Raw genomic sequence first — 12,817 nt, 5'->3', positions numbered from 1 at the left:
ATACTATATAGGTAAGATTGAAAAAATATAAAAAGTCGGTAAATAGGGAATGATGAAAAAATATAAAAAGTTCGGTGTAAATGGTTAAAGTAAAATTACGGTTTGATGTGATATATACTGAAAAATGAATTTGAGTTTGGTGTAAATTGTTGAAGATGACCTGAGTGGTAATGCAAAAGCTCCCATATGCAACAGACTCACTGTAACTAGGCAACCTTAGTGGCCATTGAATTAAGGATGAGTGATGGATGAAAGAAGAAATGTGGTGGCCTGGTGGGGCTCTCTTAGGGATGGCTAAGAACCCTTACCTTTCATTTATGGTGTACTAGTTTTAGCAGTTTGCATGCCATTATACTATTGCAAAAATTGATCCAACACACCCTTCACTTTGGACAGTGGATGAGGCTTACTCAGTCATAACAAAAAGAGTTACTATTTTCGTATATTCTATTTCAATTATTTCTATCACGATGTGCACATTTACTATCTTTTGCGGACTTTGATTAGTAGTAGTATATAATTGTGGGTTGTGTGATCATCTTTATGTTAACTAAATATATACTAAAATTTTAGAGTAAGTAGGATATTAAAAGATAAATACTCTGAATGAACTTATTAATTTACAGCTTCGATCTTGCAAGTTGTCTTAAGATTTTACTATAAACTTATCCAAACGGGCTTACTCATCCAATCACCAGATTGGATTGGTCGTTGTTTCATTCACATGTATAATTCTCTTAATTGAGCATAAAAATACCTGAAATGAGATGGAATTGCATTCCCAATTGAGCTTGACAAACAACATATTATAAAATTTGAAGTAAAATGTGGAAATAATTAACAGGTCAATATCACTACCTTTTAAGTATGAATGACACATACTAAATTTGGTTGACCTTCATTGTTTATTAGTGAGAAATGTATTTATATGGACAGGCACTACTAGATGCGGCACGGTAGTGGCATTTGCATCAACTGACTTTTACTTACTTTGTTTCTCAATCTTTGATTATATAAATATATAATGGAATCACCCTTCAGAGTCAACCAGCCAAAATAGTATATAGATGAATCAATGTGAAGACAAATTAAAAGTTATGTTAATAATCTGAAAAAAAAACTAGTTGATTGCATCATTAGATTTTTGAGTTGAAGTGAAGCTTGTGCATGTGTTATGCATGGAGGGGTGAATTTCACTATCTGTTGGTTTGATTTCCTACTCATTTGTAGTCATAATGGATAATGGTCAATTAACATTATTTCCCCTTAAAACACTTGCAATTTGTGATCAATATCTCTCCACGATATGGAATTTGGACAAATCTCTGTAGATGAATAATTCTTGGTTTAGACACGTTGGTCCCAACTGCTGGTCCTGTTCCCACCTCATTCACTTATTCTTTGGAAGATTTTAGAACACAACTCCTTTGTATGTTTCATAATTTTTATTCGATTTAATATGTTGGAACATTATTTATTCAAAGAGAAGTTGTGTGCCAACTTGTAGTCGCCACTCCCACCCATCAACAACCAATATTGTATATTAATTTTGTACTATGAAATTATAAATAAATAAGTAAGATATGGGAAAAGGTGAAAGAATAATACAATAGATTGGTTGATAAATTATAAGATGAGTCCAATCCCAACCAAGGAATCTCCAAACCAAGAGGCAAGTTGATGTGGAGAGAGACGAGTGAATGTTATTAAGTCACCATCAAACATGGACCATAATATCTCAACAAATATTTCCTTTTGATTCTATCTATATAGTAGTAGTATATCTTAATTATAGTTTATAGCGACTATATATGCACATCACTATTTAATCTCTTATTTAATTTCGACGTCAATCTCTAGATATTTCTGGGGCGCCTCAATTTTCTTCGTAATTATCTTGAGAAAGGGATTTAATTGTCTTTTGATCATCCCCTACCCCAGATGTATCAGTTTGTATATTTAAAGTGTGATAACTTCTATACCACATTTTTCAATCAAATTGGTTACTCGGAGATGTTTGATATATCTCTAAATTCGGCTAGTAACTTTAAAGACGAATATTAAGAACTTGATTTTGCTCTTTTTTACACTTTAATGTATGAACACAGTTGTGACTTGTGAGTCTTGTGAGTTTTGCTTCTAGCACGACTCCTATGATCAAATTGGTGTATTGGAGGATTTAGAAGATAAATTTTGTTTTAGAAAGGGAACTATTAGGTGAAAATGGATTGTAGTTTGAAGAGAATAAACGAGAGATAAAGAAGGTTTTTTTTTTCTTAAACTTCGATGAGAAAAATATTTTCATTTTGTAGACTTAAGTTTTCAATAAGATCTTAAATTACTTCGTTTAACGTCTTCTATTTTAAATTTTTTTTTCCTGCAAATCGATGGAAACAATCATGACATTATTGGCAAATCTTAAGAAAAGAATTAAGGTCCTCTTTTATAAGAGTGAATTACATAAAACCAAATTCAAATAGGAGTACTATTTTAACATTAACTCACTATCTAAACTCTGATATTAATATTCTCTTTCATTACAATATTATTTTAATATGTGTTGCCAATGCACAATTGTGAGAATTTAACCAGGGTTAGCAATGTCTTTTTAATGAAGTGGTCCATGACTCCCATATATACATTTTATTAGCCAAGAAATCACCATCAAATTATGTAAATTAATGGGCATGATTAAAGTAGGTTTAAACTTTCATTTAATTATGAAACCAGTCAAGCAAACCAAGTTTCCTAAACACATAAACATAAAATAGTACTCCCACAACAAAGTTCTAATCTGTTTCCCTTTATCCACCCACTTGCACTTGCAGTATATATAATAAAAACTTATATATTTTTCTATTAATAATTGTACAGTTGATTGAATTATTACTCAGATAAAAACAAGGAAGCAAAGCATACGGGGCCTCCCACTAAGAAAAATACCTCCCTCATTTATTTTCTAATAAATGAAGTATTTAGCTTTGTCCGATCAATTTCATAATAAATTTATTTTTCTACGACTCACATTTCTTTAGAATTAAGATTTTACAAAGTTATAAATAATGTAAATTTCTTTTTATAAAATAGTATCCGTCCGCAGTATAATGTTTATATAATATAAATGAAAATGTTCAAAATAATAATTGAGACTTGTGCCCACGTACAGAGTTTTGTGCTTATACTTTCTCAATATAATAGCGATATAGAGAAAAAAGATAAAAGACACCCAATTATTAGGATATGAAAAGCTAGAAATTACTTTTTGTGCGTTATTGCCGGTGTCTAGAGAATAATGTAACTGGCATTAGCAACATTATAAGTACTACCCCCTCTCCTATGTGCTATTCAAAATGAAACTTTTTTTTTTTTTTTTTCCTATTAAAAATGAAACATTTTCTTTTCTGGTCGTTCCATTAAAAATGAAACGTTTCCCTAAAATGGAAACAACTTTATTTCTACTTTTTCATCTCTCTTATTTTACTCTTTTTTTATTAACTCACAAAACAACACTACATAAAATCCTGTGCCGATTCTCATATGTTTCATTTTAAGTGGGACGGAGGGAGTATTATATAGGTAGAGGATTTAACAAAAAATCTCTTTTTGTACTATGTAAAATTCAGTTTAGATTATAATTTAATGTGTTACGATTACAATGACAATATATATACATCCCCTACATATTTTATGTGACCTTAATTCCGGTATAGTTTATGCTTCCTTATCGACAATATTTCAGCGGTCACGGGCTTCCTTGATGTATCCAAAATAATTTGATGTATTATAATCATCAAATTAGAAATGACGATTGGCTTTATTTTAAATATTATGAGACGACCCATTTTCCAAATGTAGATAATTTAGTGAACATATTTTGTAGTAGAAAACATGAACTTTCATTTAATGGACACTGAACGCACACGTACAAAAAAGAAAAAGATCTTTTCATTTTTTCTTCATTGTTTAATTATGCTGCAGTTTAAACATGAACCCTAAACCTAACCGAATGGGCAATACTTACGTATAGCACGCTTACCAATACTCCCTCGATTCCTCACAAAATTACAAAACTAATCCAAATTCGATTTTGCCACCATTTTGGAAAACAGTTTGACGACTTTATTTTACCCTCATTTTCCCAAAATTAGTTTAAACTTTACAGCCTCTCTTCCGTTCTTTTAAAAGTTAGTTTCGGAAGATATCACAAATGATAGAAAAAACAAAAAAATCACAATATTATCCAAAAGAAACTCAAATAGGATTGACTTTTTATACATTCATTGCTAATTGGTGGTAGTAAAATTTAATAGTGACTAATTACATTATCCATAAACTGTTTTTGTAAAATCAAAATCATGGAAAGATCCAAAATTGCAATTAAAGTTATAGAAATGGTGGGAAAGAGAAGAGTGGGGCCGGAGAGGGCGTGGAAGAGGGGAACAATTCCCCATTCTTTATCCCTGAGCAAGTAGAGAGAGAGGGACGACTATTTACTATAGATTCCCCCACCCCCAATATTTGCTAAATGGAGCTGGAATCACCATTTCACCATCTCTCTCTCTCCTCCACTCATCATCAATATGCCCCAACATGACTCCTCCCGCCCTCCTCACCCGCCGGACCTCCTTATGGATCTCGATCTCGATCTCGACGCCTCCTGGCCCTTGGATCACATCTTCTCCGCCCCTCCCTTCCTCCTCTCCACCTCCGACCAGCCCTGCTCCCCTCTCTGGGCCTTTTCCGATGATAATAACACCGCCGCTGCTCCCGCTTTTCGCTTCTCCGACTCCTCCAAGATCTTCTCCTGTACCGATTCTTCTGCTTAACTCATTTTCATTTCTTACATCTACTTGACTCCATCGCCTTTCAATTCTTCACATTTCACATCTTATGTACTCCACATAATTACTATGTTTTATTTGGATTCTACTTACCTGACTTATAAATGACAAAGTTTACTTTTCGATTGGAGCTTCACACTGCCTTGTTCCAATGTCAATTCTAAACTTTATTGTTCTTCAATTCATGAATCCAGAAAAATATGAAATTAGTACTTCTGTATTAGAGTAGATTGATTGCTCGACTTACCCGGTGTTTTTTTGGGGGAAATGTTTTAGTTAATGATTGCGCCTTTCTGTACAGATTCTGGTAATCCTGATGCAGCAACCGAAGGTGCACATGAAAATAATGACAAGAAAAAGCTGCCTACTCCATTGATGGGGTTGGTGCCTATTGACAATCCAGATGGATCTTGCATAATAAAGCAAAGGATGACTCAGGCTCTTCGCTATTTCAAGGATTTGACCGAGCAGCATGTTTTGGCTCAGGTTTGGGCGCCAGTCAAGAATGGTAGCCGATATGTTCTAACTACTTCAGGCCAACCTTTTGTACTTGACCCCAATAGTAATGGACTCCATCAGTATAGATTGGTTTCTCTGTCGTATATGTTCTCAGTGGACGGAGATACTGATGGGGACCTCGGACTTCCAGGACGCGTGTTTCGGCAAAAGTTGCCGGAATGGACACCAAATGTCCAGTATTATACCAGCAAAGAATTTCCTCGCCTTAGCCATGCTTTAAATTACAATGTCAGAGGAACTTTAGCTTTGCCTGTATTTGAGCCTTCTGGGCAGTCTTGTGTTGGTGTTCTAGAACTTATAATGACATCCCAGAAGATTAACTATGCTCCAGAGGTAGATAAAGTCTGCAAGGCACTTGAGGTTAGTTTGTGTTCCCTCCCTCAGTAGATGTACTTTTTGAAGCTCACTTTGTTGCCATCACGATTATTATTTTCATCCATGAGCTTTTAATTATTTTTTTGCTCTTCAGTTGACATTCCTTGCTGTAAGTTGCTTCCATTTTTTCGTAGTTATTTGTGGTAGGGGCTTCCATTCAATGCTCATTACTGTAAAATTAATTAAGGTATATGATGTCTGCATTTACGTGACTTTCATACCAAATCTGCAAGAGACCAGAGCAGAACCTGCTTAGTACTTCTATATGAATACTGGAGATGATTCCCGTGGTCTTCTTACCCCTGCATAAATTGTTTGATGTTCATGCCCCTCTGATATGTTGTTAGCAATCTACTGAAAATTTACATGTGTATGATGATCATTCTATTACCTATTTTTAGATAGAAGATCCACATTCTCTTAGAATATGATATCTGGAACCAATAAGTTCATGGGCCTTAAGACTCCTAGTCGGTGATTTTTCTTTTAAGCCCATTTACTGTTTGTAAGCTAAACTAGGCTGATGAGATTCATGATGAAAACTGTTGCTGTAAAGACGATGTATGTTAGGGTCTTAGACATTGTTTCTGCTAAAAGGTTTTTGAAGTTATTTTACTTCTTGGTTTCCTAAATCTCCAGTGTGTTACCACAAATTTTGTCATGAGTTCATGGATTCCTTTGTAACGCAAATTTAGTTCTTCTGCAGGCAGTAAATCTGAAAAGCTCAGAGATATTGGATCATCAAAGTACACAGGTAAATAAGGCTGTTCTTTTTAAGATTACATATAACTATCTCTGTGAGTACCTTATGTATACATCATTCTTGTATACCAGATATGTAATGAAGGTCGCCAGAATGCATTGGCAGAAATACTGGAGATAATTACAGTGGTATGTGAAACTCACACACTACCGCTAGCTCAGACTTGGGTTCCATGCAGGCATCGCAGCATACTAGCAAATGGTGGTGGGTTTAAGAAAAGCTGCAGTAGCTTTGATGGGAGCTGCATGGGACAGGTTTGCATGTCAACAACTGATGTAGCATTCTATGTGGTGGACGCGAACATGTGGGGTTTCCGAGACGCCTGTGCTGAGCATCACTTGCAAAAGGGGCAGGGTGTTGCTGGGAGGGCATTTGAATCCCTTAATTCATGTTTTTGTCATGATATTACGGAGTTTTGCAAGACCGAGTACCCACTAGTTCATTATGCGCGCATGTTTGGGTTGAAAAGTAGTTTTGCAATTTGTTTACGAAGTAATCATACTGGAAATGACGACTATGTTCTAGAATTTTTCCTTCCCAGTAATGTTGAAAGCTATGAGGACCAGCAGACCTTGTTGAACTCCCTTTTAGTGACAGTGAAACAGCACTTTGGAAGCCTAAGGGTTGCTTCAGGAAAGGACCTTGACCATGAGTGGAGGTCCATTGAGATCATCAAGGCTTCCATGGATGAAAAGCTTCATATGAGGCCTGATTTTGCAGCTACATCACCACCTAGGCCTCCTTCTGTACAGAACGGGCAGTTATTGATGGGTGAATTTAGTGGTGTAAATGTTAAAGGGAATGCAAGTAGCCCTACTGAAAAACAGAATGGTGCATCTGTTGCTGAAGCAAAAGATGTAGGCAAGAAGCCTGAGAGAAAGCGGGGTAAGGCAGAGAAAACAATTAGCTTAGAAGTTCTGCAGCAATATTTTGCTGGTAGTCTTAAGGATGCAGCGAAGAGTCTTGGTGGTATGCACATCTCTCTAAACCCTGTTTTCTTTAATTTTTCTATTTGCGATATGTATTATATACCTCTTGTGTTTGTACTGGCTGAAATTCAATGATCCTTTTTCACTTATACATTGTTTCTCTACAGTTTGCCCTACTACAATGAAGCGTATTTGTAGGCAGCATGGAATCTCTCGCTGGCCTTCCCGCAAGATAAATAAGGTTAATCGTTCTCTTTCAAAGCTAAAGCGTGTAATTGAATCTGTACAAGGTGGTGAAGGAACGTTCAGTTTGACTTCTTTGGCTACAAGTTCTATTCCTGTTACGGTTGGTCCAATTTCTTGGGCACCTAATATGAATGGAACCAACCAGCAAAGCTCACCTGGCTCTGGACCATGTGAATTTCAGGAAGAGAAGAAAGAGGTTGCTACTAAGTCCCATGGAGCTGATGAACAACAGGCAGAGGCCTCAAATCATTTTGTTGGAGAAAGGAGCACAAAATATGAGAAACTCTCTCCTAATGGAGGCGGGATTGTGGCAGGTGAGGGCTCGCACCGATCAAGAACTGGGAGTGGATCGAGAGAAGAGAGCACGGGTACACCTACTTCCCAAGGTTCATGTCAAGGTAGCCCTTGTCTCAGAAATGAGACCCAAAATGATCCAGTAGTTTCACCTATGGATCAGCACCGCATGAAACTAGGAGGCTCAGATGAAGGGGTGTGTCAACCAACAAGAGAAATTAATCTATCTTCCGCATTCCCAATCCCGGGTAATTTTATACCGCCACCCGATGGGACATTTGGAGCAATGCTGGTTGAGGATGCGGGAAGTTCACATGATCTGCGGAATTTGTGCCCAGCTGGTGAACCGCTATTTGAAGAGCACGTCACAGAGTACAGTTGGACAAGACCAACTCTTCCCGATCCCATGCCCAAGGACTGCATGGTCACTCCAGCCGACGAACGCATGCCACGGTTTTCTGCAAGGCCAGAAGTGAAAACAATCACCATAAAAGCCACATACAGAGAAGACATCATCAGGTTCCGCCTTGCAATAGATTCCGGTATTGTCAAGTTAAAAGAAGAAGTGGCGAAGAGATTCAAGTTAGAGCTGGGCACTTTTGATATAAAATATCTTGATGACGATCACGAATGGGTCCTAATTGCATGCGACGCCGATTTGCTGGAATGCTTCGATGTATCAGGATCATCTGGTGGCAATATTATCAGGCTATTGGTGCATGACATTATGGCCAATCTTGGGAGCTCTTGTGAAAGCTCAGGTGAATGACAAGAATATTAGAAGTATTGATCAGGTATGGTAAGTTATGATAGAAAATTCTTGTTGTGTTAGGATAATTCATGTGTAATTGTAAATTTAGTTTATTTTGGGCAGCCTTTTCAGTTTGCCAGAAAGTTTTTTGTAGTACATGCTGTGGGGTTTGGGAGAATAACTCTTTCTGCTCACATCCTTTGATAAAAGTCTGTGAATATTAATGTCACGCCTTTCTAGCTGTACAAGTGTAAAATTTGCAGTAGCTAGAATTAGCAAATTGCCCTTTATGTTATGTTGTTCATTCATATATAGTATACTTGCAGTGGTTGTTGAATTATGAATTGATTCAATACTAAGTTTCTCTACTATTTGTTTGATTACCTTTGAAATAGTATCTTAACCATTTGCACTTATAATATGCATATAATCGGCTTCGTATAATATCTGATTCGTTTCACATTTTAAGTTGGTCCCATTAAGCTTTTAACACATTTAAAAGGTAGCTGCTTTTGTAGTAGTGTCTCTAGATTCTAGAATGAGTCCCAACTTTTGTCGTTTGCGCAGAAGTTTGGTCGGGGAATTTTGTGTGTTGGTCTAACTTATATTAGTAGCTGTAAACTTGTGGAGTAGTAATATACTCCTCCGTCCAAAAATAATATTCCCTTCATCCTGCTTTAGTAGTCTCAGTCACTTTTGAATACATATTTTGTAAAAATAATACTAATAAATAGTTAAAGTAGAGAAATGATAAATAATAGAGAAACTCCACTTTAAATATTTATTATCATTTTTACCAAACGAGTGCTCAAAAGTAACTGAGACCACTAAAGCGGGACGGAGGGAATAATATTGGTAATGAATGATATAAATTTTAATGCATAATTTGTGAAGTATGAGAGAGATAATGACCTAAAATGCCGATGATATATGCATCTTCTTTACAAATCATGGCCGAAAAGAAACACCCAAAAATTGAGAGAGATAATTGACCTCTTCACCTATATATGACTAAATTAACATTCCCAATCTCTCATCAAATTATCAAAAAAAAAACAAGATTGTCAGGTGACAGACCATCTGAAACTGTCAGAAACAGCGAAATAGTTCTCCACAAAGTAACTTAGACATACACAATAAGATGCTCCGTACACATGAATAGAAAATAACAGGGCACACAACAAAATGAAGCACTGATTAGAACCTTGTGTTGGAGGAGTCTGGCACAGAAGTTGGAGACCAGATTCTGCATAGGAGACATAGCTGACACAGTTTTATCCCTTCACCAATTCAATATAGGCCAATGGCATATTCTCCATTCATGTTTGGTTCACATAGAATCATCGGTCTCATCAGTATCACTCCCATCAGGCTCCCCACCAGCCGTTCCTGCTTCAGGCACATCAGGCTTTGCTAAAGGTGCAGATGCCACTTTCTTACTCGCATTGCGAGCAGCTTCATCGCCATATTCCCCGGGCTCAACCATTTCAACACGTAACACTCAATCAAGGAATATTCACAAATAGTAACCACAAACCATCAACGTATAGCAATGTAAAAACATTGTCACAATTACTGACATGGAGTATGCAGTTCAACACATAACAGAGAAGACGGGAGGAAAATGGAAGATGAGAACTGGAATTAAAACTTAAAGAAGAACAATCCTCCGAAGAGGCCTATGGTTGACATTGTCCTAAATTACTTAGTATTTTCTAAAGAGATAATGGAGATCTCTAACTTGATTTGACCTGCATCATAAACCCTTCAAGGCTGGTTTTATATTAATTACCAATGAAGTTTTGCATTATAGTGATAGTAGCAGAACCATAGATGAAAAAGATCTTATAGAGAAGTCCAAATCTACTGAAGCTAATTGACCAAGACTATTGTTTTACTATATTCTTTCACAATATATCTACATCTGCTAAATTATTGTCACTAACTTCTACAGAACAGCTATAGTTGCTATTGGCAGAGAAGGATAGTACAGATATGTATGAAAATTGCAAAGAGTTAGCAAGATAAAAGGATATCAATATTCTCAGCTGTTCCACCAGCCATGATGTTCTGCAAATCTCTCTCTACACGACGGACAACCTCGGGCTGAAAGAAGACATGGCATGATCAGTTTGTTCCTTCAGAAAGTATCAGCTTCACAAATTTATCAAATAAAATCACGCATACGCTGATTAGCATAGACAAGTTAATCAACTATTCAAGTAGCTTATTCTACATTTAAATCTGGCTCGCGACGAAATCTCCGTCTTCGAGCATCCCTCATGGGTGGAGTGAGTCCATGTCTATACTCAACTGCCTCTGGGACACCATCACTCTCCTCTCTCACCATTATTATCTGCACTACTCCGAAAAGTTAGCAACGCATGCGGCACCTAAAACAGCTATCTTGAACACTTGGTTTCTACAAACAGCCTACTTGACCAATGTCTGCAGTTTTAATCAAGACGTTGTCATCGTAAGTTTTGTAAGACTCTACAACAGAGGGAAGATCCAAGAGGGATGAAGAGAAGCGGTCATTTCCTATAACAAACGTACCGGTCCTTCCATCCTCTGCAGTAAAAATAACATGGAGCAGTCACCAAAACAAACTTGATAAAAGGTTAAAAAATAGAAGTGTGTATATTATTGAGTACCAGAAAACAGCATATCCAAATTCTTGTCCTCAGAAGAAGCAGATGAATCATTTAAGAGCCGCTCAATTCTTTCAGCTACAGCTGGTGGCACTCGCAGTATAAACTGCTCTTCCATACCATATCCTTTACCTTACTTGTCTCTCAAAAATTCCCAAACAATACTTCTAATTCAGAGAAATCCCAATATCTGAGAATAGCAACATAAAGCAACGTATAAATCTGCCTGCTCTTTTTACCTATCTCCAATATTAGGCAGCATAAAACGATCTCAATTATTCGGCTTTATCATCAGGAACAACATTTGAGCAATGGTTCGCATTTTTGCCTAATTCGATAAATGAATCCAAAACCAACCAAATCATCCAAAAATCCAAACAATTTATAATCAAATGCATATTAACCAACATAAAACCCCAATTGCGTAGAGCTATCTCAATCAACAAGATACATAAAACTCAACGGGCTACTTAACAATTGTTTTCGAGGGATCGTCTCAGAATACGTCGCCGCCTTCGATCCAAGTAGAAGAACAATTTGAAAAGATATTATTAACCTCAGTGTTAACAAAAAATATGACCCATATATTCAAACATTGGACGCTTGTTTTAGTCGATATGTAATTCCTAAGTCTAATTTATATACCCTCTGTCTCATAGAAATAGGTCATACGTGATGTGAATTCGGGACGTGCCAAACCATTAGAAGAAACGAAGGCATCCAATGAACCAAATCGGAGCTGGGGTCGGTTTCAAACATCAATATACCTATCAAGATGTGGTCCAAATGCTGATCCAAGACCACCATCATCTTCATCGTCGAAATACCTTCGCGTGGGTACCTCACACGCTCCAAACGGAATTCGGATGAGAGAGATATGATCGTTTCAAGAAAACCTCGCAATGCAGAAAGAAACACGCGGGCGGGTGTTTTGCCAACCCAAAAACACCCGGTCAGGTTTTTTTGCCGAGAAATCAGTTTTTGTCCAGAGACTTCACGCAGGCGGGTGAAATGAGCCATGGGAAACACCCGGTCGGGTGTTTTGTCCGGAATGTGACTTTTTGACCCAGACTTGTTTCAAGCAGCTTTTGAATAAGAGATAACTTCTCCATATTTGAGAGCTCACCTTCTTCATCTTTTGAAGACTTATAAAATTCCTTCGGATTGCATTTGATATTTTGTCGGGCTAAGGTTGATTGTAAAGGTATGCATGCTAGTTCTTGTGTTGCTAGTTTGTGGAGCCATTTAGGTGTTTGTATGTGAAAGTGCCTTTGGGATTTCTTTCTTGTGCTTCACTTAAATCATAACACTAATTCATCCTCTATCCTTTTATCCATATTTTCTTGTTTCATTTCTTGGTTTATCTTGTTTATTTGTTGGGTTTATTTATAAGAATAAGTCTGGGGCAAATTCATGAGTCTTCAATCTATAAGATTCACATTAATACG

At 36.8% G+C, this 12,817-nt stretch overlaps 2 protein-coding genes across 4 annotated transcripts; one reads left to right on the top strand and one right to left on the bottom strand.

Moving 5' to 3' along the window:
* Positions 1-4,447: 4,447 nt before the first annotated feature.
* Positions 4,448-8,947, top strand: LOC125209354 (protein NLP7-like). 3 transcript variants are annotated; one of them, XM_048108956.2, is made up of 6 exons: positions 4,448-4,806; positions 5,143-5,720; positions 6,442-6,489; positions 6,570-7,467; positions 7,595-7,668; positions 7,855-8,947. In XM_048108956.2, the coding sequence occupies exons 1-6, from the start codon at positions 4,581-4,583 to the stop codon at positions 8,734-8,736; spliced, it is 2,706 nt and encodes a 901-aa protein (XP_047964913.1). In that variant the 5' UTR covers positions 4,448-4,580; the 3' UTR covers positions 8,737-8,947. The 3 variants fall into 3 exon arrangements, with proteins under 3 accessions (XP_047964913.1, XP_047964912.1, XP_047964911.1); XM_048108955.2 differs by having other exon boundaries at positions 7,595-7,773; XM_048108954.2 differs by having other exon boundaries at positions 4,450-4,806; positions 7,595-8,947.
* Positions 8,948-9,693: 746 nt separating this feature from the next.
* Positions 9,694-11,994, bottom strand: LOC125209355 (transcription initiation factor TFIID subunit 7-like). The gene is made up of 6 exons (XM_089067140.1): positions 11,845-11,994; positions 11,373-11,559; positions 11,156-11,289; positions 10,955-11,074; positions 10,755-10,824; positions 9,694-10,212 (listed from the first exon to the last, which is right to left on the bottom strand). The coding sequence occupies exons 2-6, from the start codon at positions 11,485-11,487 to the stop codon at positions 10,049-10,051; spliced, it is 603 nt and encodes a 200-aa protein (XP_088923266.1). The 5' UTR covers positions 11,488-11,559; positions 11,845-11,994; the 3' UTR covers positions 9,694-10,048.
* Between the last annotated feature and the right edge of the window lie 823 nt (positions 11,995-12,817).

The sequence above is a fragment of the Salvia hispanica genome, chromosome 3, assembly GCF_029641045.1.
Source record: "Salvia hispanica isolate PSC_SH4W2 chromosome 3, Shi_PSC_v1, whole genome shotgun sequence".
Classification (NCBI taxonomy): domain Eukaryota; kingdom Viridiplantae; phylum Streptophyta; class Magnoliopsida; order Lamiales; family Lamiaceae; genus Salvia; species Salvia hispanica.
The sequence above is the reverse complement of the archived record's forward strand: the minus strand, read 5'-3'. Positions and strand labels throughout refer to the sequence as shown.